A 26,679-nucleotide genomic window follows, 5' to 3' on the forward strand; every position below is an offset into this window, starting at 1 on the left:
GCTGGTGCCTTGTCTAACATAAGACATCAACTATGCCATTTTCTACTGTGTTTTTACTGTGACTTGTCTTTGTAAATATAGTTAATGTCGTTAAAAGTAAAACACGGGGGGCGTGTCTCTAGTCGTCCTCATTACAGTACGTTAGCTGCTTCATCCGCACCAACAGCGAGCTCTCAGCAGTGTGAGACAAGCAAAGATGGCGGCCGGTTCGGGGGCTGCAAGCGGCCACGGAGCTCGCAGCTCCAACGCCGCTCTCGAAGCGTCTTTGGACCGGCGGTTTCAAGGAGTATCCAACACTATGGAGTCAATACAGGGACTTTCAACGTGGTGCATTGAAAACAAGAAGCACCACGGTCTTATCGTTCGCTACTGGATGAAGTGGCTCAAGAAATGTGAGTAGGCTGCCCCACTGAGCCAAGCTAACCCTCTAGCTAGCTTACTTTAGCTAATGCAAATGCATTTCTGCGTTGACCGTGATCAGGAAAAAAGAGCTTGAGCGTCTTGTCATAGCATTGCGTGAAGTGCAGTGCAATTCAATGCAAAACAAAACAATGCTGATTTTCGTAATTTCTTGTGTGAATTTTAAATGTATAATAATGTATTATCACAGCTTGAAATTAGCCGCTAATTCTGGCTAAGCTAACGCTAACGGTTCACTGCTCGTGACGGGCTCGCTACTAGCTCTGTTTACAGATGGGCCTCCCGGGCTTGATGGTCTGGATGTGGGTTGACAGATTCTGTTTTTCACGAAGAATTGTCATGCAGTCGATTGTTTATGTCAACGAATGAACTCTTCAGAAAAAGTTGGCTACCACCTCTTTAGTTATATTTAGTTTCATGTCCACTGTATGCTTTGCATACAGCACCGATGCTTTGCAGTTCGATGTGTTTGCAAGTTCAATGGTGGATCGTCTAACATGCATGGTTGTTTATGTGATGCTGAGGCTAATATCCAGCGGTGGAAGTAACTAATTACAAATACTGAAGTTACTATAATTAAGTTATTTTTTGGTGGGGAGGTATTTGTACTTTTACGAGTAGTTTTCAAGTCTTTACTTGTACTCATACTTAAAGTGTGCAATGCATACAGTATGTTATGCACTTAGCTACTTTTATAATCACAATTAAATTCTGAGCATTTTTTTTAAATTAATGTCCAAACCTTTCATTTGCATTTTTGTAGTAGAAAGTTATCTTATCACAAACAGACCAGTGAAAACAATGACATATGGACGAAAAACTAAACACTGCAGCAGCAGAGGTTTAGGGTCATGATCTTAATGATTAATCATTAATTGGTTAATCACCATTGAGAATTTAACAAATTAAAAATGTCTTTATGGATATTTAATCAGTAGTCTAGAAATAGCAGTCATTGCACCTCATTTCACATTGTTTTGTCTGGCAGAGCCATTTATTGACTTGGGAAAATGTAAACTTTAAATGTGGGGAAAACCAAAAAATTGAAAATTGCAAAAAAAAATGAGAAGAGTTTGGAGTAATTTAAAGTGAATATTGGAAGAAAGTGAAACTCTTGATTGAATAGCAAAATGTAAAAACAAAGAGAGAGAGGGGGGAGGGGACACCAACAATAAAAAGTAACTAGTACTCCGAGTAGTTTTTCAGAAGAATTCTTTGTACTTTCTAACACCAGAACTTTCACTTGTAATTGAGTAATATTTAGTAATGTCAAAGTACTTGCAGTTGAGTACAGATTTGCAGTACTCTTCCCACTAATGCTCATATTTTTGTAGAGCAGAAAGTGTTTTATTGAGCATGACATGAGTAAAACAAGGTGCCAAAAGATATGCGCAGAGCTAATTCCAAGACACATTTCAGTGTCATCGCATTATAAATTAGTGATGCACTTAAGGGAAGTGCCACCAAACATCTCCTTAAACTTTGCTGACCAAATTGACTTTGCCTCGTGTTGGTTTCTTGGTATTAATAGAGCCCACTGTATATTTGTGTAAAACTCCTTAAGTAAATGTAATTATTTTTAACTTGTGCTAGCCAAGCAGATTTGCACAGTCACTCAAGTGATTTTGGATGTTATATTGGCATAAGTGTTTTTTGTATGGGTGTCTTTTCCTCATCTTAAAGGCTGCATTGCAGTAAGGTGACTATTCTAGCTGTTCTGTTATTTGCCTTTACCGACTTTATAACCACAACACGTCATTTTAACCACACTACTAAAGATTTTTTTAAGTCAAAAATCTCATTGGGTTAATATTTTGTCTAAGCACCCGTAGTCATCCTCATAATATTGTTGCAATATGAATAAATTGATGTCCAGCTATTTAGTCAAAAGTATTGTGATATTTGATTCTGTCTGGAGTTGCAATCATTAATCAGTTATGAATGGATTATTAAATTGATTGCCAACTGTGTTGATAATCAATTAATAATTTTTTAACCAAGTATTTTTTTTAAATGAAAAGTTAAAATTCTCCGATTATAACTTCTTACATGTAAATATAATTTGATTCTTTACTCCTATGTAACAGTAAACTGAATATGTTTGGTTTGTGGACAAAACAAGACATTTGAGGACATCCTCTTGGTCTTACACAGACCAACATTTATCACCATTTTCTGACATTTGTAGGCAAACAACTATTACTAGTGATTAACTAAGGAAATAATCAACTGATTATTCGACTATGAAAATAATCTTTAGTTGCAGCCCTAATTATTTCCGTATTGCCCAGCTCTAGTTAGAGTCTAACTATGATGAAAATATGGTGAAATAGCATGATTGCACACTAAAGTAATTCCCCTTGTGCTCATGGGTTGTGTCGAACTTAAAAACAAAGTAGGACTATACATCCCTTGTCAATGTAGCTTCACGAGTAGACCGTGTCACCAGATAGCCCTTGCAGACTAGTGCTACTGGAGTCTGACAAGTGTTTGGCCTCATTTCTAATTCAGGGTGGTTGTGCATTCCCTGACCAGTTTGTTCAGTGTCATCTGAATTATTCTTCTTTATGCTACAATTAACAGTTTGTCTGCATGTTATTGATGGACAGGCCTATTGGCAAAGTTTTTCCTGTCTTGACTTACAAACTAATATTATGAATATCATTATGTTACACAGACATTACAATGCATCTTACTGCAGTGGCATCAAATTTACTCCCCATAGTTCTGGCTTGTGAAGTATTGTGAGGCCTGCATGCAGCATTTAAAGAACTGCAATGGTGATAAGAGGTCTAACTTTACTCTTGGGATTAGATGTAATCCTTGGATTGCTCAACACATTTGCAGCATCTAACTTCATTAATATGGAAGTAAGTACCCATAACTGTTATTGTCAAACATGGGTTCTTGGGGTAAACTGAAGTAGTGCAATGCGAGAGCCACTAAACTGCTCTCATTTCATTAGCTTGTACTCTTAAAGACATCAAACTATCGTATAATCAATTCAGTGGCTATTTTTAGTTATTTTGTCAAATCACAAGTCATTTTGTTTGTTGCTTTGGACTCCATCCACTCAATCTCCCTTCTTACTCTTCTGTTGTTGCTATTCTGACTGAATGTTATTACATTATTTGGAGATGGAGATGATTCCAATTTACATGGCCGATTCCAATTTTTTTTTTAAGAGTCTGGTCTGCCGATTCTGACTTTAGTCAATTCCGATTTTCAGTCTTTCTAAGAATTATATTATTATTATTTTATAATAAGATTATGAAAAGGGGAACGCAGTCTCGTGAGAGATTTCGCAGGATGCTACTTCATGTGATAACATTGTGAGCTGCTCTGTCTTGTTGTAGACTGTCTGTCTTCTCTTTGTCCTGTTCTTGGAATCTGTTGCTGACACCAACTTCATTCAAGCATGTGTCTGAGTGTGTGTAGCTGTGATTAGCACTGTGGTGGGTGTGATATCACGGTCAGTTTGTCTGTTGCGCACATGACGTGACCATCGTGCAGAACTTGTATGTGACAGTAACGTCCACAGAATCGGATATGATGCTGGTCAGGGCCAGTCACGCTGAAATATGGTTACGGTCTCTGGCTGGTTGATCAGTACATCCCTAACATTATTACTTAAAGCAAGTATATCTTAAGCTGTCTTCTAACAGGTTTACAGAAATGTACATAGAGGTCTCTAACTAAACAGTTTTGTTGAAAACAAGAATTGTACATTGGAGGAGTTGTTGTGTTATAAGATGACAGATTTCTGATATCTGGAGTAATTAATGGTCGAAAATTTCATATGTTGGTTATTGACTTTGTTAATCCATCTAGGACAAAGTTTTTTTTTTGTTTTTGTTTTTTTTGTGGAGTATTATTTTGTTACTGAGGCAAGGTCATAAGAAGAATGATCTTTTTACTTCTTTTTTTACTTGATGTTTTTTTTTTTGTTTTCTCATCACAGTTTCAGGTTGCAAAAACTAGCTTCCTGTTTTTGGAAAGAAATATCTTTTGGTACATGGTTAAACTTTTGTGAGGACTGATGGCTTATTATCCTGAAATGATAATAACTTGCCTAGGGGCTGTTTAATGTACCAAATGAAATATTTGTTGTGGAAGTTTGTTTGAGGCAGCATTCAACAGGATTTACTTTTGTTACATGATGCTAATTTGAATGTTTATATGTATGGAAGACTGTGTGTATATGTAAAAACAGTATCATCACATCCAGTAGGAAAATTCACATGAAAGGTAGATGCAAGGAATTGTTGTTCACACATTTTTGTTGTTGCTCAATTTTTAAACATGGAAGATTTGATTGATGTCCACTCTTAATCCAGGTTAAATGTATAAGTGTGAAAAGAAATGCACACCCATGTTGAAAGCCTAAGTGGAATAAGCATGGAGTTTCTAGTCTAGCTTCTGAGATAACATAAGAAAACAAATTTTGTGTAACTGTGGTATAACTTTATTTTACTTAGGAAAACTTTGTGCTGCAACTGTACTAGGTCTTCTATATGTCTCAGCCCTAAAATTTGGAGTTTTGAATTATTTAATAGGGAATTGCCAGTGTCTCAGGCAAAACCTCATGTAGGCATTTTTTTATCCCCCGCTGCATCACTGCCAACAGAGCAGTCCGTGATAAAAACTTATGCTGACAGCACACAGTGGACTGCTGCACACTGGCTGAGCCATTGTTTTCTGATGGAGAGCGGTGCCAACTATCCAAGAGGCAATCTACCAGTCATCACTTATTGCTGGCTGTAGGCAGTGATAAGTTAAGTTCTATATCTATAAAAGTCTAAAAAGATATAAAGACAATCCATGCCAACCAGTTTCCAAAGCTGACAGCAAGTTTTCCATTTTTTCGTATCCTCAGAGACCCATTATTTTTGCAGTTGTTTTGTCACGTCATCTTTTATTTAATTTTAAAGTTGGCCATTATTATTGTGAAAGGTAGTATAGTTGAAAAGAGAAAAAAAATTCTGTTATGCAAAAAGCTCTTTATAGTTAGATTGTCAGAAATTATCTAAATAGTGTCAGAATAATCTTTGAGTACCACTGCCAACATGCCGTTTCTGGGATATTTGTAGCATAAGTTGTGTATACTGGAGTTGGACAGGGCTTAAAAATGAGGATTGCTGGCTTGCCTGGGGCAAATAAAATGCCATATTGGGGAAGTCAATCTGGCAACTCACTTGTGCAATCAGGCAAGTGGTAAAAAAGGATTAAACTGTTAAAACTCTTTTGGTAAATGGTTAATCGTTAAAGTAATTGGCGAATAATGATATGGAAATTTTTCTTTGTTTATTATCATATTTAACTGAATATATTTGTATTTTAGAGTAATAAAAGATACATTTAATGACATCACCATAGACTTTGAGCATCTTTGAATCTTTTCTGACGTTTTATAGAGGTTGCAGCCCTAGATAAAATGCGACTAGCAACTTTAAGTAGATTTCTGACCCACTTGCCTGACCAAGCAAGTTAGAACAAAAAACATTAATACTAAACCCTGGAGTGGAACCCTTTTTTTTACCTGCTACACAGACTCTGTCTTTGTAGTGTTTTGTTGCATAAAGGAGAATTTTCTACATAGATAACTGGCTAATCCATTTGATTATGGGGCTGGGCTGAATCCATTGCCATTGATTGTTTTTTTTTTTTTTTTTTCTTTTTTGGCAAATTTTGGGGGTTATATTTGTTAATTTTCCTAATGTAATAGTCAGCAGAATGACAGCTGCTGCTCCACAATATGCGCTCATCCAGTGGCACAGTACACACCCACTGAACCAGACCATAAGTGTACTAAGCTGGGTGAGGAGTGAGAGGTAAACAGCCTGCAGAGCCAGACTCTTTACACTTCTTTCATGTGGTGACTTAAGGATTTATGTAAACCAAAACTGAGTTAGTGATTGTTGGAAGAGTCAACAAACTAACAAAGACTGTTTTAGTGAGATTTACATGATTTTCTTTTGAGTTTGAATGAAGTGTCTCTTATGAGGAGTTAACAAGCCACTTACGCTTGTCTTAGTTCAGGAATTCCGGTTGCATTTCTCTGTATAAAAAATGAAATAGGTGTGAGAATATTTATTGTTTTACACTTTGTGAGTTTATTTTGTTTATTGGGCGTAGTGAGTACATGCAGCGTATTTAACATAGTGAATTTGCCACCTGCATACTTCTCCCAGCTGAGACGCAAGAGGACAGGGAGAGGTGGTGGGAATATATCACCAATCGCTGGTTGATGGGCTGACGATGGCGGGTCGAAAATCTTAACATATTGCCCAGCCCTGTTTGGTTATGGAAGCGTAGGCTGTATTAACTGGTACTGAATTACACCCACAAGGCTTCTCTGCTGCTTGTATTGGCTCTGTTACAATGTAAAATGGGATATTTATTTTATCATTTTTATTAATTAATTATTTGTGTATTTTATCATTTTTAAGCGATTTTGGACTGATTAGCATGTACTCCTTTTTTATATAGAAATGTTTAGAGCTGTTGACCACGGAGCCACTTGTTCAGAGAAGAAGATAGACCAAAAAGAAGAGAAGAGCTGCATATTGTTTGTGTGGGTGCACACGGCTTCTGTGGTCAGTGGTGCGGCCTCAGCTGATTATAATGGATGTGCTCTGCTGCGACAGAGGTGTTGCAATGCATCTGTGTCCCGTGTAATTTGGCCGTTTGTTGAATAATGTTAGAGGTGTGAAGATTCTTTTGGCTACTTCCAGGCAGGGTGAGAAATATGCAGAATGCAATCTTATAAGGTACAGTATTGTTTTGTGTGTACTGTGTCTTAGTGCATCATAGCACAATTTTGGATTTAGTAAACAAAAACATCTTTAACATATTTACAACTACAAACTACAAAAATGATCAATATAATTACTGCCTGAATGTGTTTGTCATTTTGATGGCTCTGAATCAAATCAGGTGCATACAAGATCAAAAGGGACTAAACTGCGTTTGAAATAGGGAAATATTGTTTTATGTTGTGAAAAAAAAAATCTGTTATTTGGTTTATTTTATTTAATCAATGCTAAGCTTTAAATGAACACTGCATGTGGGTTTTGTTGTGTGTTTTTGTTTTTATGACAATATTTTGAAAAATCCTTTAACTGCCATTGTCGCTCCTTTGGTCTTTTATAATGGATTTGTATCCATTTGTGTGACTTCCTTTTCACTGTGAGCACCGACCGGATGAATGTTACTCTCATAGGGCCCTTTTCCATACACATGCTGACTTGATTTGCCATGTGTCAGGGATTTGCATCTGGGCTAACGACTTGAAGGTGTGTCTCGAGGCACGCTTGTCTTGAGTCGGGTGGCCGGAAAACGCTAGCTAAACGCATGTAATTTCCTGTAACTTCACAATAATTGTCCTACCTGTATTTTATTATCTAAAAGACTTTTTATGAAGCAGCGAAATCAGGAAATGTTAGGAGTTGTGTTAAGTTACTGCTGATGAAAACCAATCAGCTGAAAATGGTATTAAATGGTATAATAAAGCAGATACATGAAAGCACAACCTGCGACACAGGAAAGAAGCTAAGCTTCAAATCACAAAGATTCTGGTAGAATCTGCAAAATGTAACACACAAAACACACAGACACTTTTAAAAAGGTCTTTCTGGGGTTCTGCACAGATATGAGGTGAATCTCAGCTCTCCAGCACATGAGGGCGACCGCATGTATATGCTAATAAATGCCAATGTTAAAATAAAACGATTTTTTAAAAATTTTTCCAGCAAGTATTATTTCATTGGGAAAATATCCAAAAAGCAATAAGTTCATTGATGTTGAAAACAGATATCGCTAACTTTGTTATAAGAACTGGTCTTAGAAAATAAGAAATCAACTGTTGGCACATATAATACTTTTTCAGCCTGAATAATACTTTCGGGTTGTCTTAAAAGGTTTCATCTTGTTTGACATAAGGCCTAAGTGGAGTTGGTCCTACATTGTCTGTGGATCGTTTTTAGATGAATTGACTGAAGTTGCAAATACTTTTCATTCTTCTAAATGTTAAATTAAATGTGTTTGCTAACTCTCTTCCAGTGTTGGATAGTTGAATGGAATTAGAGTTAAGACTTCCGGCCAGATATTGTAATTTGATTTTTTGGGGGTTTCGTAACCATCTGTATTTCCAAGCCATCCATGCAGTGTGTTTGGCTTTGTATGTGCGTGAGTGGTTGTTGACTTTAAGAAGGGAATTGTCATCTGTTGTTGTTCAAGGCTGTCTGTGTACTCAAGGGGGAGTAACTCATGTCACCCTCATATTATTTGAGTCATTATTGTTAATCTGTTTGGTTTTTAATAATGACCCAAATGTGCCTGATTATTGCCCCTTATTGTGGGTTTCACATATTCTGACATTTTGGGCTTATTGGCTCTAGTTTTTACTACACAGTGTTTGACTGAACAGACTAGAGCATGTTTTTTCCCTTTTCTGTCTTGTGGAGCTGGCTATTAGATTAAAGTTGAAATATGTAACTCTTTTGGTTTGACTTAAAGTAAATGTTGATTGCGCAAGGTAATGGCTGTAAAATAATGACATCATCTGCATTTAATTTCCCTATAAGCCTCAATTTCATCAGGAAAATGGCAGAATAATGCTGTCTCCATCCTAGACTAAATTATGACCAAATTCATGCTTTTTCTCCTAATTTTATCTTCTAACATGGCCCCCCTCAATGCAATAATGTTACTCAAATTATGTTATTACTCTGCAGTGCACATGATTACAATAGCTTATACCTGTTTCCAAAATCAATATTAAATTGTGACAATGTCAATTTACCTCTTCAGTGAACTTGCTTTTTTCTTTGAATTCCATAGTGATGCTGATTATTTCTTCATACAGCTATATTTGTCCCAGTGGCACAGAAGGTTTGTCAAAAGTGGCAATACTTAAATACATCACACTTCAGTGTTTAAAACCAACTAATACTAAAAAATGATGGAAGTGCTGGTTCAAGACTTGAGCTCTATTTGTTTTTTATTGTCCTGCCTGAAATCTGACTTACAGCAAAACCAGACAGGGTTCAGTGACTTTTTCTTTAATGTCACTGTGTCCAGGTTGTTAATAAAAGGGGGAAAAAAAGACAAAAATGATCTTTTTTCGGTTGCCTTGCTGCAGTAGTAGGTTTCTTTATACTCGTACTGAAGTTAAGAATTCTGGTATTGGAAAAACTCAGCACATGACACAACAGTAATGCGTCCCTAAGGGCCTGCAAAGTTGTCAGTTTCCACTTCAGGTTATACAGCTCCTTTGCATGGACTATAGCAATGATGTGGGGGCATCCTGAAAGCTCACTTGGTAGAGTGTGCGCCCCAAGTCATCCGCAGTGGCCCTGGTTTGATTTCAATCTGCTGTCCTTTTGCTGCATGCCATCCTAGGGCTGTAGCTGTAACAATTATTTTTAATACCAATTAATATGGCAGTTATTTTCATGATTAATAGATTAATCATGTAGTCTCTGAAATGTGAAAATATTCAGAGCTGAATGTGATATCTTATATCTTCAGGCGGCTTCTTTTGTCCAACAAACAGTCCAAAACCCAAAGACTCTTCATTTACCATCATCATCGATAAAGAGAAGCAACAAATCCTTGCAATTAAGAAGCTGAAACCAGCAAGTGTTTGACATGTTTGCTTGAAAAAAAAACCTCCACAAACAATTAATCTGTTATTGAAATATTATTATTTTCTTTCAATTGACTAATTGCAACTCTATGTCATCTCTTATTTCTCTCCCTCCTTTCCCATCGTTCTTCAGCTATACTATCCATGAATGCCCAAAATAATGGTAATACTAATAAAAAGTGTAACAATTTAGGACATAGTGGAAAAATTTGGACTTTTTATTAGCTATATATAACCTGTTTTCTTCCTAAAAGTCAGAGAACATTAGTCAAAAATCTTTCTTACTGGCTGTAATTGAATTCTGCTGGTAACATCGGGGTCCTCAAAATGAAACTATTTTAGGGAGCATGTGATGTCATTGTATCCTTGCCAATATTGTGTGTCTTTTGGACATATATGTTTAATACTAAAGTTATGTGACTATGAAAACAGATTTCTGGACGTATCAATGAAATAATTATACCAGCAAAAGCAGATGCTGCTGTTGTGCTGTTTTTATTCACTGACAATAATATCACAGATCCTAATGCCTTATGGCATTATGTTTGCCGGGGGGAAAGTGAGGAGGCCTGGGGTCAGTTAATAAATAGATATTAATGATAGATCATATAAGATGAATGAGCGCTGAAAGGCCCATAACTTGAAAATAGAAACTAAAAGAAAAGAAAGGTGAAGATGAAAGAAAGATGACTTTTCCTGGTAAAACTGTTGGGAATCAATTTATATTTACTGTGAATTAGAAAATGGGTGGAGGGCCACCCAGCACCCTAAGGCAGTGGGGCCTGCCTTACAGGCTTTCGGATGAAACCCAACAACAAAATATAACATGTGATAATGTTATCAAAGATGTGTTGGAGTGTGACCAACACATGTACTACGTGCAAACATTATACCATTATACAGTTCACACTCTCTCAAACACTCACACACTGTCTCTCTCTCTCTCCACACACACACACACACACACACACACACACACACACACACACACACACACACACACAGTATCTTTGGATTTGGTTTGCAATTCAGTTGTACTGCAATTTCTTGTTACCTATATTTCCAAATATACACTAATATAACAATTTATCTATGAAAACATAAAATCGTGTGATATATTGATCTGATCAATTCAGTGTTTCCTCTAAATTCATTTAGGAGTGGCGGCCTGCCACTCCTAAATGAACGTTCACAATATGTTGATGACCAGCTAACGTTACGTAACTTATCGGTAGTTTAAGTTAATTTGGCCCGGTGCCAACTCAGTGTCACTAACGTGAGTAAACTAATTGATAGTATTAGGCTTACGTTAATATCTACACACCATTATGTAACAACTGACTGCATTTTTCAGATGAGTTTATTGAAATATTTCTCTAAAAAGAGAAACAGAACGCCTGCCCCCGCTGCTGAAAAAAGTCCTAGAGGAAACACTGCAATTCATCACTTGTTCAGCTACAAAATAATCCCCTGTGTTAAAGTGGGAGGTAAACTATTGGAATGTTTTAATCCCAAATATCTGCATCCGCCACACACTGTGAAATCTAGTTAGACATTTTTAATTGAGTTCCTGGGTCTAAACATTTCTTAAAGTTGTGTACCCTGGGGAGGAATTTATCCCTTCTTCTTTGTCTGCTTTTTTCCCAGCTGACAACAATCACCGCTTGAATCTCTTCTACCTTGCCAATGATGTGATACAGAACTGCAAAAGAAAGAACGCAATTGTCTTTCGTTCTGCCTTTGCAGAAGTCCTTCCTAACGCTGCTCAGCTCATCAAGTGAGTATATAGAATTTTTATTCAGCTGTAGTGTTTTTTTTACTTGGCTGTTACTGGTATAACATATCTGGTCTACAAGTCTGAAATGCTATGTGTCTCTTTCCTGTCTGCTGGTATTGAGATTTGCCATGTTTTGTTGTCATTTTGCTTTATTGTCAGAGATGGGAAGGTCCGCAAGTCAGTGGAAAGGATATTTTTAATTTGGGAGGAGAGGAGCGTGTATCCTGAGGAGGTCATTGCCCAGTTCAAAGCCAGTTTGAACAAAAGGGAAAAGGAGCGAGAGAAGCAGAAGGAAAAAGAAAAGGAAAAAGAAAAAGAAAAAGAAAAGGAGAAAGAAAAGGAGACTCCACTGGCAAATGGTCAGTTTGGTACTCTTGACTCTGCACCCTGACATACTCATGTTAATCAAATCTAAAAGTTAAATAACAATAATAATAGTTTATTTCACTTTACTTATCATTGCAGGTCTGATTGTATGTTATTAAGCTCTATTAAGCTTTGTTTTACTTTAACTTTCTAGCCCCAACCAACACCAAAGCTGCCCTCAAGTCCAAGATTGTAGCAGAGTTCACAGTAAGTCTTGCATTACTTTGTCATGTTGTTAGAATTTGTCAAAAAAAGAAGTGCTGTATCTTTCGTCATCTCTATTAATTATTCACTCTGTTTCTTTTCCAGCCCCACTCCCTCATTGAACAGTTGTCAAGATATAAGCGAGCAGTTGCAGAAGAAGAGTTCAGGGAGAAGCAGCTGGCCACTCTCAGGGTGGATGTTTGCAGCACGGAGGCTCTTAAGAGACTTAAAGGTCAGATGTCACTGACCTTATTTTTGCATCGTCGCACACTCATTGTCCTGTTTACTCTTATGTCTCAGGCCACAAACATACTTGACACTTGTACTGATATCTGTGTCCTCTTCATGCCCTGTCAAAACAAGAGTTTTCACACCAGTGGAGGTGAAACGGGACTATTTCTGCTAATATTCATCAGTAATAAGTAGTTACAATGAAAACTGCTGACAGGAAGGTCTGTGGATTATTCTGAGTTATCTGGATATTGTTTCTGGAAAGAGATGTTGTTCCTTAATTAGATGATTAGATGACACAAGAGCACTTGAACGCCTCATGTTCCAGATTCATTTTCAGAAGTCTTAACAAAAATTATTTCACAAATTTTCTCATGAAATATTAATATTACTGATAAGGGTGCTCCAAACAGGATTTTGGGGCTGACCAACCTATTGCTGGAAGCATTATAGCCTGATGTCGACTGAAAGTATTTACTGTGTGGCATTATTTTTTAACTGTTCTTACGATTGTATATTGAGTATAAGTTAGGGGTATGTATCTCACTGACTGAGACCAATTCGATTCGTATTTCGGTATGTGTTCAACGCAATAATGACAATAAAGCCTGGTAGAGACTGTCAGCATAAGTTTTTGGTACATGACTAGTTTGATGCAAACATTTACCCGCCAGTGTGACAGATAGCCTTCTGAGATTTTCCTGCCAAAAGGAAAATATACACACATTTGGCACATGGTGGGTGTTAATCAGCTCCTCTTACTGTCCTTTATAGAGACCACCAATCAAACTATTTCAAATGAATATTGCCTGCTAAGGGTCAGCTGATCAGTCAGAGCACCCTGACATGCCAGACAAGTGATATACAATTGTTAGTCACATTGACATTTATTTTAATTGTGAAATGTTGTCTGTATTTCATTTGAACATTTACAGTGTCTTATATTGAACAGTCTAAAACTTGTGTAAACCTTGTATGTAACTTTTTGTTTGTTTGTCAATTGTGCATTCTCCAGACAAGGCTGGAGGGAACAAGTTTGCTAAGGACTTTGAGGATGGCAGTCTGAAGCTGCAGGAGTTTGTCAGCTTCCTGGACAAAGAGTTGAAAACTGGGCCTCCTCTGCTGGAAGCTTTGGGAAACGCAGACATTTTCTATGAAATGCAGTACAAGGAGGTTAAGATTGTGGCCAATGTGAGTGTTAGGTCAAATGACATGATCACTTTCCCTGCTTTTAGCATTTACTGAAAGATATTGTTCCTATATTGATCTTAGGAAATAATACAAATGTGATAACAGTTAAAAGTTTCCTCATATCTCCAATTAAATTCAGTTTTCTGTATTCTCTTAGGCATACAACGCCTTTGCCAACCGTGTGGCCAGTCTTAAAAGGAAATTGGATTCCCTCAAGGCTACTCTGCCTGGACCAGAGGACTCCCCCATCCCCTCACCTTCTGAGGATGCTCCCTCTCCCACTGGGTCTGACTCACCCTTCCTGGGACTGGGGGCTACCAGAGCCCAGGTGGATCCAGAGCTTGATGGCAAGGCCATGGATGAAGGAGAAATACCCAGTGACAACAGAGACATGGAGGACATGGATATGTCTGATGAAGAGGCTGACGCTGCCACAGCAGGGGGTTAGTGGCTCCAGAGTGTTGTAATGGGGTGATGATTGTATTTTCCATACAGATCCGTATTAGGCTGCCAAGTTGTAGTGTTGTGATTCAGGTTTGAAAATGTTTGAGCTCTTTGAATTATTTTTACTAGCAGATGACAAGAGAGACAAGCCATCCGCTGCTGTTGCCAAGACTACAAAGTCAGATGCAGCATCAAAGCCTCCCACCACACCTACAAAAGCTTCAAAGACCAATTCTTCTGCTGCTGCCCCGGCCACTCCAGTGACTCCCACCTCTGCTACTGCTCAAAGCGCTCCAACAACCCCTCTGGGAGTCAATCTGGAGAAGGTGGACCTGGGAAAGATCAGCTCCATTCTCAGTTCACTCACATCTGCCATGAAGAACACAGGTGTGTTCAGAGAGGATCAATGCGATCAGACCCTGCAGCTACGCACAGTCAAGTTCTGACAATAACTTGTTGTCAGAATAACTTATTGCTGATGATATTTTGGCTTTGTCTGAGCCACAAGGAACTGCAATTTTAACATCAGGCAATTGAAGGTCAAGTTTAGTTTTTTAGTCCACAAAACACTGCGGTTTTCACAGGAAAACAATGTGGCAGAATCCCCCAAACAATTTAAGTGAATGGTGACCCATTTTCAAATGTAAAAAAACACATAAAATGCCTCCACACTATTTGTCTGATATAATCCAAGTCTCCTAAAGCCCCAGCATGGCATGTTGACTTTATATATGTAATTTGCACCATGTTTTTAGCCTAAATCTTTACTTTAGATCCTTAGCTTGCCACTTTAGCCACCTTAATGTGTGCAACGTCAGAACTGGGTGTGTGTGGTGTGATGGTGAGTGTGCACAAGTCAACATTATGTCGTGGCTTTAGGACACTTGGATCACGCCATATGAGCCGTATGGAGGCATTTTATGGGGATTCTTTTGTTTGTTTTTGTTTTTTTGGTTTGATAACTGGTTACCTTTCACTTACATTGTCTGGGAGATTCTGCAACACTGTTTTCCCGTGGAACTTGAGCAATGTTGTGTGAATTAAAAAACTAGACACAACCTTTAATCAGCATGAGGATGAGTAGATAATGACTGAAATTTTGGTAAGGGTTATGCTACATAGAAGTGGTATACATCATGTGAAAGCTGGAGCCTCAAGATTATAGTGCGAATTGTCAAATATTTCTAGTCATAAACCTTAAATCATAAATTATCGAATGGAAATGGTAGTGGCCATTCCAATGTTCTGTCATGTCTCATAAGCAGTTGTAGTAGTTTTTGGGTTGATAGCAATTATTACATATATTTGGTGCAAAATTTAAACATTTTTGACCACTTGAGAATTGATTAAAGAGTAGTCACAAATCCCCTCCAAAATACCACATAAAGCCACCAAGAGACTCCATTATTGTCAATATACCCAGGAAAGTTATCCATCCTCTGAATGCCCCATGAGTCTCTAGTTTATGATTGTGGAGTTTGATGAGGCTGTGATAATTGTCGAGGGCACAATAGGTCAATATAATGATATACAAAATATATCATTTATAGGTAAAAAAAAAAATGGTCTCACTACAATGAAATGGCTACAATGGGCACTAACATCATCACACATAAACATAGTTCATCTCATGTATCCACAAGAGTCTCAGCTTTCCAGCAATACCCAGTTTGTGAAATAACAACACTGTTTAGGGGGCCCAATATGTAGAGATATTCAAATAGAATAGCCTTTAAAGGGGTGGCTCTTGGGTACCCATTGAACCAATTTTCATTCACATATCTTGAGATAAGAGGTGAAGGGACTCCTTTCGAAAAAGGCTACACCACCTTCCTAACAAGCTAGCATGACACGGTCGAATCAGTGGTGCTTCAGGGCTCCTAGTTTTATATGATAACAGTATTTTCACTCTGGCTTTACAGCTTCTAAAATACAGCAATGTCAACCCACTTCCATGCAGAACTGAAGAGAATAAAATGAACTGAAAGGTCTTTGGACAAGAACAAAAATTGGTTTCTTACTTCATATATTTAAAAATTATCTGAGACATTTTGGATCAGATGGTCACAGAGCTGAGAGACAATGTTGATGTGTAAAGGAAAACGTAGGTTTGACCTTCTAGATTAATTAATGCATCAAAATAATTTCAGGGATTTTCTCAGCTTGCTTTTAAACCCATTCCTCTCTGTCTTATAAATGTTTCTCAGCAGCAAGCCCTGCTCGGCCGTCTCCAGGAACACCCACCACTCCTTCTGCCCAATCAGCAGCCTCCAAAGTGACTCCTTCGAGCCCTGCCTTGGCCAGCATACTGTCACGTGTTGACATCACACCTGAAGGCATCCTCAATGCTCTGTCTAAAACAAACACAGCAGGTGAGACACATAGGCAGTACACTTTACTCACATTTTTAATGGAAAATGTCACTAAAAATTACAAATAACTTTCTGTCTTGGTGCAGGTTTGTCTTCTCTCCTGCAGAGTGTAACAAACACCTCCTCTGCTCCTCCCACCCGAACCTCCCCAGAATCATCAGCAGTTAAAACCCTGCTTAGCCCAACCACCCCAAAACCAAAACCCACTCTGGGGAACAGCCTCAAACGAGACACACCTGGGAGAAGCAGAGACTGGGAGAAAAACAGACAGCTGTCCCCTCCTCCTCCGCCCCCTCCACGTTCCTCAGCACCTTCTGTCTCTCCCCCCAGCTTAGAATCAAAAATCAACAGTTTCTTGCAAGGTAATCCAGGTTTCAGTCTCGCGCTAGGTGACGTCAGTCCCGATGGGGTGGATGGGACCCCGGTAAGAGACGAGGCTGCTGGCACCCCCACCCAGGACGAGATCATGGACACACCTGGGAGTGTGCCGGAGTCACTAGGGTCCTCCGGAGGTCATAACCTCTCACCCACAGCCTACCGTAGCGAACCCTGGGACGCTGTGATCACCCCGTCAGGAAGCAGCAGCAGCAATGGAGACTTTTTGAGCTCCTCCTCGTCTTCCCGGTACGGAGCGGGGAAAAAGAGCAGCTCAAAATTAAAGGACGATGAAGTGAGGAAGCATGTCTCCTCCTCCCCCAGTAATGACATGAAGGGTAAGAAAGATGGACAGCACAGCCAGTTAAGGATGATGGAAAACAACAGAGGGATTGGAGAAAGGAGACACTCTGCAAGCTCTCGTAAGGCGAGCAGCAGTTCTGACGACGGTGGTCTGAGTGGGAAGAGGGAGGAAAAGGGAAAAGGTCACGAGTCCCCACCTGCAGGTGGAACAGAGGGTCAGTACCATCGTATTGAGACACTAGTGTCGCCCTGCACTGAAGGGGCACCCATCCAGACTCTAAGCTACTCTAACCGCCCACTCGCTGGAGAGCGCATCAAGACGGTAGAGAGTATCCGCGTGATTGGCCGAGGGTCACGGCGAGGAGGAGCGTCCAGCGGGCGGCCAGGGGGAGCGATGTGGTACGAAGAGGAGGAATACATGGAAGCTCAGCCTCCCTCACCCCATGCTGTCCCTCCTCCCCTCAACATTGGCCAAGGAAGCACTGAGGACATAACCACCTCCATGCCTCCTCCTCCCCCACATCACCTCCTCCCTCATCTCCACCCTCCTCCGTCCCATCCTCTCTCACATCCTCCTCCTCAAGCTCAGTTGCAAATGCCCTACCACACAGAAAACATGCAGACTCCCCCTCCATCACTCCTCCATCAGCATCCTCCTCCCACATCCCCTTTCTTTGGCACTCCTCCACCGATCCCCCGGCCCCCTCCGCCTCCTGCACCGCAGCGCCTTTCCCCTCCACCTACCCATCCTGCAGTGCCCTCTGCAGTCATGGTCGGCGGAGTGTTGGTCCCCGTTGACCGTCCCCTTACCCTTCCTCCCCTGATCAGAGCTGAAGGAGGAGATCGAGGCGGGATGGGGCCCAGAGGAGGCAAAGTAGGCCCTCCACCCCTCATGACATCGTTGCTAGGCGAGCCCCCTAAGCTGCCCCGTCCTGGCACCGTTAAAGAACCTTTCATCCCACGCCATGCGCCCCCTCTGCACCGCCCAGGTAACCCTGGTGTTCCTCTCCCCTTACTGGGCCGAGTGAAGGAGCCTCTGAATCTACCTCTTCCCTGCCCTTCTCCCTCCCCCACCTCCTCCACACCCTCTCCCTCCACTCCTAATTCCCCTGCAGTCGACACTCTCCCCCCTCGCCTCCCCGCTCAGTCCGCTGCCCCTCCACTCCACAAGCCCCCCTCTAGTCCTCCAGCTCAGCCCCGCAACCAAACCGCTAACCCTGTTCCCCTCCTCAACCTGCCCAGCCCTCGACCCCCGATCCTTTCGGTCCCCATCCCACAGAGACCTCTGCTGCGCGGCCGAACCCCCTCTCAGCAGCACAACCAAGATCAGCCCCGAAGGGGGTTTCGTGGGGGCAAGCGGCCCGGTCCTCCATTCACAGGTGGTCCCTTCCATGCGCATAAGAGACCCTTCCTACCCCCACGCTACTGAAGTGGTCATCTCTGACATGCTGAAGGAGAAGTTCAAGCACCCTGCGCTGAAGTGCAGAGTGTGTGTTAGCCCTGCTGGTATGAGCCCAGATATCTCTACTCTGTTAATTAGCTTGAATTAAAACTACCTTAGGTTGTGTGTAAATAGCTGATTGAATATTCGTGCTTCAGCTAGGTAGCCAGCCAGTCATCTAATACACTGTACAGTATAGCTATGAGGTTATCAGTTACATAGTGCAGAGTGTTGTGTAACATGCCTCAGTCATTCACTTTTTCCCATTTCTCTCCGTACACAGTAGATAAAAGTTTCATTAGGTCTGCAGCAAGAGTGTTATAACCATAGGAAGAAAACTCAGATAGGTTAAACAGAAAAATGAAACCATACTTTATTTAGTTTGCCTATTTGTGTGATTGGTGGATCATTTTACCTGAGAGAGCAGAGGAAAGAAAGAGACAGGTATGGGTGTCATGGCATACAGAGGAAAAAAACCTCAAAGCAGTAGTTATACATTTTTGGAAATACAATTATTTGCTTTCTTACTGAGCGTTATATATGTCCACTAAATATGAAGCTACAGCCAGTTAGCTAAATGTAAAGACTGGAAATGGGAACAGCTGTCCCCTCAAACTAAGGAAATACCATATTCACTCTGGAAAAATCAATTTTTCAGCACCTGAAGATCGAACCATCACTAAAACATACAGCTTTGTGCTATTTTTACAGTGAGAAGGGTCTTTTTCATGTTTTTTTTTTTGTTGAGAAAAGTGTGATGCATACTCGCAGAGCAACATTGAAGTCTGTCAACATTTCATTGTGTGGTCAGTTATAGATGAATAATGTATGTAAACTTGCCACTGTAGGAACAGTGATCAAATGGCCTGGAAAAAGCTGCAATTAAAGCATTCGCATACATGCATATGCACGTCATAGGTGCACTCCAGTACTTAACCAAATAGCGTTACACTTCTGCCCCTGATCCAAAGGTAACTAAATCTGCTCAGCAACACCTGCAAGGTTCACTTAATAACACGTTCATCAATACAAAACCAGAAGTGTAGAAATGACAAGTTGTGGTATTTATGTGCCTGACAGTTTCACTGCTGGGTGCGGTGACTTCTTTGAGTCTCTGCTTGTTGCCTGGCAACCTCACAGCAACAACAAGACTCCAAGAAGTCAGTGCTATTGGCCAAAATATGAAGGTCAATTTCATTACCTTCATACAGATCCAGGCTAGCTCTCTGCCCGTTTCCAGTCTTCATGCTAAGCGTGTGCTGCTGTAATTAACAGATGTGTCATTGAACTTGGAGCAAGAAAGCCAATAACTGTATTTCCCAAAAATGACAATCTTTTTCTTAAAAAATGTTTGAAGTGATGATAGAAGTAGTTTCCAAAATGATCTCTTCTTCCATGAGTGTATGGGTATGTGCTGTGTCCTAATATTTCTCGTTTGAAATGATGAGATTTGTGTTGCAGCTGAGGTTAACACTTGTTCCTATCTCCAGAGTACCTGCTGTAAATAATATTCTTTTCTTGCTCAACCTTTTTCGCACTTCCATCTCTCCCACTGTATATCTCCCTACGCTTGTAAATATAAAGAACTGAGATGATACAGCTTTTTTCTCTTCAAGCTCTTATTTCTGTTACTGAGGACAATGATCGTCACTCATGCAGCCCGTCTTTACTGTGATTGAGGCCTTGGATAAGCTTTAGCTCCAGAAGAATTTCTCTGCAATGTCTGTTGCACCTTTCTATCCTCCTTTTTGAAAGCACCATGCAGAAGAGGAGGGTGAAGATAATTGTGTATTTTTTATTTCCAACATAAATGTCTGCCTGTGCGCGCTTAAACTTAGGCTGAGTCATGAAGATACTCAGTAGTGGATGACAGGCGGTTGGGGGGGAGGTATTCCAGCTTGAACCACTCTCTTGCTAGGCTTCATCATGTACTGACTTGAATAAAATCCAGAGTTTTGAATTCAACTGGGGGGGAGGTATTTTATTTGGTCACTTGAATTGCGCTGTTGTAATTTTATTTGCGCTGTTCCGCTGATTTTTCTGCCACTTTTCAGAAAAATTGTTTTCATATATTTACACAGCTGCTGCCATTTTCACTTTGCATTAACATTTATCGCCTTTATTTTTGCGCTGTATTTTTCTACCAGACAGAATTGGCTATTTTCCATTTGCAGCAGCACCCACAGATGGTATCGGGGGACAAAAACACTTGAGCTAATTAGGAATGTTTTGAAAATGGTTTATTTAAAAACTACAGTTGTTTTGGCCCCTTCCTCCGATTTGTTTCTTTGCTATTTTCATGCTTTTGCCCTCAAGTCCCCTGTGCTTACCTTGTGCTCACGTGGCTTTGTCCAGAAACACTCCTGCACCTCTCAACACTTCTGGGGATTAAAAAAAAACAAAAACAAAGGGGGCAGCAAAATACCAGTGATGTGCAGGAATTATTGCCGTATCACTTCTGTCTGTTCTACACTGATGTAGTTCACCCTGAGCAGTGAGAGGTGCATGTTGGGTGTTGCTGCTCAAAGCCCTCCTGTGTTTGTCTGATCATGGAGTGTGTCTTTGTCTCCTGTGCTCATTTACAAGTGGACAGTACAGATCACAAAATATGGAACAACAAAGATCATATTTGTCACTACAGTGTTAGCACATCATCAGCGTTCTGATGTTTTACTGAATGTCACACAAGCCTGTTACTACTCTCTGTAAACTGTATGTTTTTTATCTGGTAGTTTCTGTGCAAAACAGCTAAGTACCAACCAGTTAAGTCAGTTTGGTGTGTTCACGTTGCACAGAGAGAAAGCTAGTTTCATTGTTATAAACATCTTCCTGCGTATTAAGCACCAACCGAGTTCACTATTTCAGTTGTCCCTGTAAATAACCTCTCTCCATTTTCTCCTTACCTTTACTTTAACAATTTAAGTTTGAAGTTGACTGAACCTGTGACTAAGCTGATGGTCTGTGTACGTTTGATAAGTTTATTTGCTCTTACTGCTGTTCTCATCAATGATGCTATATCACTGGTCTTTGAGTGTCCAATCCTTTCTGGTGTGATGAACATGCACACATTATATTATTGTCACAGTTAAAGGTCCAGTGTGTAAGATTTACTGGGATTAATGGGCAAAATATGGCAAACATGGAATATAATATTCATAAGTATGTTACCGTTAGAGTATAATCACCTGAAAATAAGAATTGTTGTGTTTTTGTCAGCTTAAAATGAGTCATTTATATTTACAGAGGGTGTGGGTCATCTTGCAAGAGGCAGCCATGTTGCACCACCATGTTTTTAGTGTAGATCTGAATGGTAAAAACCAAACACTGTCCATTCCAGTACCTATACTACCATACTATTTAGTATGCCAGAAAAAGATATAGTATGTCCAAATACGTAGTATGTCAAATGCAGTATGCCAAAAATACCAGGATATCCTATTGCATCTGGTCGCATTTTGCAGTATGCAAGCCAGTGTGCTTTTCTGGCTGTTCTGACCCACAATCCTTCATGACGGGTGTATGAGCAAGATGGTCTAACTTCAAGGTGCAACATTATGAAGAAGTAGTATGTTCCATTTGTATGCATACTGGATGCAACCGTATGTATTTATGTACTTATGTACCTTACTATGTAAGGGTAGTTGCAGTACAGGCTAAAAGTAAAAAAGTATGCAATTTGGAATGCAGGGTCCAGGTCTAGACATAGCTTTTCATGTTTTCAAGTTTTTTCTCACTTTGAATGAGAGAGTGAGATGAGGTTTTTGTAATCTGCAAGCCAAACGCTGGATGCCACTGAATCCTAAACACTGGTCCTTTAATATATGCATACTGACAGGGTTGAATACAGCTTCATATATTTTCTTTTCTTTCTTTTTTTTTTTTTTTTTTACACAAAGCATATTGCAGAATCATACGGATGACTACATTTTTAATGCTTTTACAGAGTGATTTGCATCCATTTTCCTCACATATTTACTATATCTGTTATTTTGTTTGTGATTGCACCACTGACTGTAAACAGTCTGTGCTCTGTCTTCATTGAACAAGGGAGGTGATTTGCTGCTTTCTATTCCTTTTTTTTCTCTTGCATAGACCTCGACTCCAACTTTTCTCTAAGACTGATTTCTCCCTTTTTTTTCCTTTTTTTTTGACTGTTGCTAAACATTTGCACACTACAATGCACCCTGTTGTTGGAAAGCCGCATTTTAGAAATACACTTCAGACTAACACTTCTGATGTCAGCTTTACACATAGGTATTGACCATGACATGAGCTGCATTAGCAGCATTGATTTAATACATTGGCATAAAGACTGATTACCCAGTTCCAGTGGACTACCCATAACCTCAGTCACAGCATTAACAGTATAACAAAAAGCAGTTTCTGTGCAGTTACAGAGAACGTATTTTTTGACATTTTAAAAATTATTTTACTATCCAGTTAATATCATGTAAGGATGAAGTAAAAAAAAAAAACGCGTTCTTGTTGCGTCAACATCTTTCATACTACACTGGACATTCAAAGGGAAATGTTGCATTATGGCCTCTGTGCCATTATTCTACAATTAATAGCAAACATCGTGGTTTGTAATAAATATAGCCAAACTTTTACTGGTACTTAATGTCAAATACTGATACTGTATCCTAGGGCTGTCACAACATACCGGTATTGATGATAACAGAGAAATTCTAAAAAATTAAATATTGGTATCATGGTAATAGTACACATATAGTACACACATAGTCCACATCTTAAATGCTGTTTCTTAAATCAAATACAGGGATACACATCCCTACACTCTACACTTATTTTGAGTGTATTAGTTTGCCAAAAAGAGTCAAAGCACACAATAAACAAAAACAAAGTTAAAGATGAATTTGACTGATAGATTGACATTTTTTTTTTTTTCTATAGATAGTGTGATAGTGTTATCATAAAGTCTTTTGTTCATGATAATCGTGGTGAATATCTGATAGCGTGACAGCCCTACTGCATCCACACTATTAGGAAAAACTACCAGCTCTCCTTGTTAGGAAATTGTCTGACAAAGGCCAACAAGAGCTGTTGCCTGTAAATATGTAGCTTGTTTATGCACCAAATCTCTACATTTTTGTGTTTTTCTTTTCTATTACATTTCACCATGGACATGGTGAAGTGAGTGAGCTAACACTGATGGTGGTCCCGTACTTTAAAAATCCACACAAGGTTGAGCAATAATTGGGTCCAACTACAATAAAATGACTAGATTTCCTCTGCCAGGTCAGTCACTAATTGATTAGTGACATGAAAACATTTTAATACGTCTGAATGCACAACATTTATACAGTTAGGTTTAAATCTGTTTTAAATGTTGTTTATTTATTTATTTACCATGTAGACGGACCCCTTTCTTTCTGAAGGTGCTGTAGCTCCCCCAAGTGGCAGTCTAGTGGTACTTCAGCTCTTAAGACTTCAGACTAACACATCCAAGTCTGCATTACGCTTCACAGTAACTACAGTGCTGCTGTTGGTCAGTTTTTCTGAACATGATGAAAACCAAAATATATTCATGCACCTTGTCATAATTAACTAAACTTCGTTAACTTGATTGTAGCAGTCAGTCTTAAAATAATTATTTGCAGAAAATATTATGCAGTGATCATTTGATTCAAGATCTTAAGTTTAACTTGTCAAAGCTTTTCAGACTTTTTTTTTTTTTTTTACTGTAATAGTTTTCACTGGGAAGGCTTTAGATCTGTGAATTATTTGACAGTGGCTATAGCTTGGGTGGTTTTCATGAGGGTAAAATATTGTTTTAAGTTCAATTTTCTTAGTTGCTTAGTCCGATCTAAAATACACAAATGCTACTAAACCAACTGGCCTTAAAGGGACAATTCACCACAAAATCAAAAATATTTTCTTTAAAAAAAAAAAAAAAAAAATACAATTCTTAACTGGAATGCTGTTTATCCATCTTGATAGTTGGTGTGAATTACTGACTTACTGACTGGAGTTATGAGCTATAGAGTTGTCTCCCTTCTCTCTAATATGAACTGGAACGAAATGACTGAATCTATTTAAATATTTATGTTATGACTTCAAGCACCATAAGGAGAGTGCCATGTAGTTCCATTATTTTGGAGAGAAGGCGGACATCTCTTTGGCTGATAACTCTGCAAAACTCTGCAAGTCACACCAAAGCTATGTAGATGGAACTACAAATGAAAGAGAAAAAAAGTGTATTTTCGATTTCGGGGTGAACTGTTCTTTTAAAACGTGTAACATTTATTTGTAAAATAAAGTAAAAAATATTTTCCTGACGGTAAAATATTAACAGTTTTAAGTTAGATGCTCTCAATTCACTCACTGATCTAAAATCCACTAATGCTTCGGGCACTTAATCAATATAACTGCAGCAGACGGCTCTTAAAGCAAAGTGCGAAGCCTCTTGATGGAGACATCACTTCGACTCTACTGTTCTGCCTTTCTTGGCGTGTTGCTGTAGGTCGGTGTCTCTCCACGTTGAAGTACTTTGGTTTGCACAGCAGCTGATCACTGAGCTGCTGATGCAGTTGATTATGGGTGGACTTCCGTGGTTTCACCTGTCACCCCCGAAGTCTGAATTGTCATTTAAATTTCATATTTAAACATTTGATCTGAATGTGCATGGCTATAGTTGGTAACATGTCGATGTTATTGATTATTAGCCCTCTTACAGCTGCAGATGCGCACCGAATGTGCAGCACTTATGTGGCCGCGCGCTCTGCTGTGATCGTTCGGGAGCACGCAGTGAGCACGCACAGCAGCGTCATGACGTCGCCGCTGCCGTTCTAATCTGTGCTTCCGCAGTTATGGCCGCACGCAGAGAGGGGTGACAGTAATGTGGGGTTTTTGGACATGAAGGCGTGTGTTTAGGCTAGTGCGTTTGGTTCAGGATGGCGGTCGCACACCTGTTCAGGCTGATTATCTGTCGGTCTGCTGCTCGTGCGTCACTGTGTGCGCACAGGAGGTACAGCAAGGTGCGCGAGCTTATTGTTACAGTGCAGTGAAGCTAATGTTAGCCATCAGTATGCTAGTGTGTGTGTGTGTCAAGTCAGTGTTAAGAGCTGCAGCTGTTCTGGTTGTTTGTCAGATGTGGGAATCTATTTTTTCTGCGCTGTTTTAACAAAACTTCCTGTCAGGTTAAACCTTATTTTTCTACGTTTAATGTTCACCAGTTTCAGTCATTTAGGACAGGGATAAGCACTTGTTTTTGGGGGGTAAACATCATTGTATTTGTGAAATAGTGTATTTACAGTACAGTGCTTTATATGAGTGACATGGACCCAACCATACCATCCACTTCTTCTCTCTGCTTTCTCTGTAATTTGGTTATGTCCAGGGTTTTTAAAATGTAAGAGCCTACCAGCCACAGGCAGATAATTGTTCACCACCCACTCAATTATCGTTATTTCTCTGTCTGAAATCTACCAGCCACTTGTATATTTTAACACATTTGGCTGGTGCTAATTTTCGACACTGGTTGTAAAACTTGAGATTGGAGGTAAAATAGTCACAAAACTTTTTTTCTGAATATCTCCAAATTGACATTTTGGGGTAAGGCTATCAGTGTTTCATACTTAGTTTAATCTAAACTAGCAGTGAGTGATAAGATAAAAAGAAGAAAATCATCAAACTAATTTCACAGCATTTCATTGCATATATTAATTTATTACTTCTTTCAGTAATTTAGGTTTAACAGAAATGAACTTAAATGGACAGTAACCCCAAAATTAAAAATAGATATTGTTCTTCTGACCTTTACTGCCATTTATCCACAGAGATTGCAAAAGTACACACATTCACAGAAATATCTGTACTTGAGAAGATCAAGTAGAATATTTCTATTAACTGTTTCTGTGCAAAGGTAACTGAACCTCACCTTTTC

The 26,679-nt window shown here is 39.5% G+C and overlaps 2 protein-coding genes across 6 annotated transcripts in view; both read left to right on the plus strand.

Moving 5' to 3' along the window:
• Positions 1–26,679, plus strand: part of rprd2b (regulation of nuclear pre-mRNA domain containing 2b) — a 27,845-nt gene continuing 1,166 nt past the window's right edge. The window contains exons 1-10 of one of the 4 annotated variants that reach the window (XM_084726723.1): positions 1–392; positions 11,717–11,846; positions 12,006–12,205; positions 12,367–12,419; positions 12,522–12,648; positions 13,663–13,838; positions 13,996–14,281; positions 14,415–14,669; positions 16,490–16,654; positions 16,741–18,838. In XM_084726723.1, coding sequence (XP_084582849.1) covers positions 197–392; positions 11,717–11,846; positions 12,006–12,205; positions 12,367–12,419; positions 12,522–12,648; positions 13,663–13,838; positions 13,996–14,281; positions 14,415–14,669; positions 16,490–16,654; positions 16,741–18,761 — 3,609 coding nt within the window. In that variant the 5' untranslated portion in view covers positions 1–196 and the 3' untranslated portion in view covers positions 18,762–18,838. Of the gene's footprint in view, positions 393–11,716; positions 11,847–12,005; positions 12,206–12,366; positions 12,420–12,521; positions 12,649–13,662; positions 13,839–13,995; positions 14,282–14,411; positions 14,670–16,489; positions 16,655–16,740; positions 19,397–26,679 lie in introns of those variants that run through there. The other 3 variants (XM_084726721.1, XM_084726720.1, XM_084726722.1) reach the window with 3 other exon arrangements.
• The window catches only part of tars2 (threonyl-tRNA synthetase 2, mitochondrial), a 16,855-nt gene continuing 15,766 nt past the window's right edge, over positions 25,591–26,679 (plus strand). For both annotated transcript variants that reach the window (XM_084726724.1, XM_084726725.1), the window contains exon 1: positions 25,591–25,771. In XM_084726724.1, the coding sequence (XP_084582850.1) occupies positions 25,688–25,771 (84 nt within the window). In that variant the 5' untranslated portion in view covers positions 25,591–25,687. The remainder of the gene's footprint in view (positions 25,772–26,679) is intronic.

The sequence above is a fragment of the Lutjanus erythropterus genome, chromosome 9, assembly GCF_056507025.1.
Source record: "Lutjanus erythropterus isolate fLutEry1 chromosome 9, fLutEry1.hap2, whole genome shotgun sequence".
Taxonomy (NCBI): Eukaryota; Metazoa; Chordata; class Actinopteri; order Lutjaniformes; family Lutjanidae; genus Lutjanus; species Lutjanus erythropterus.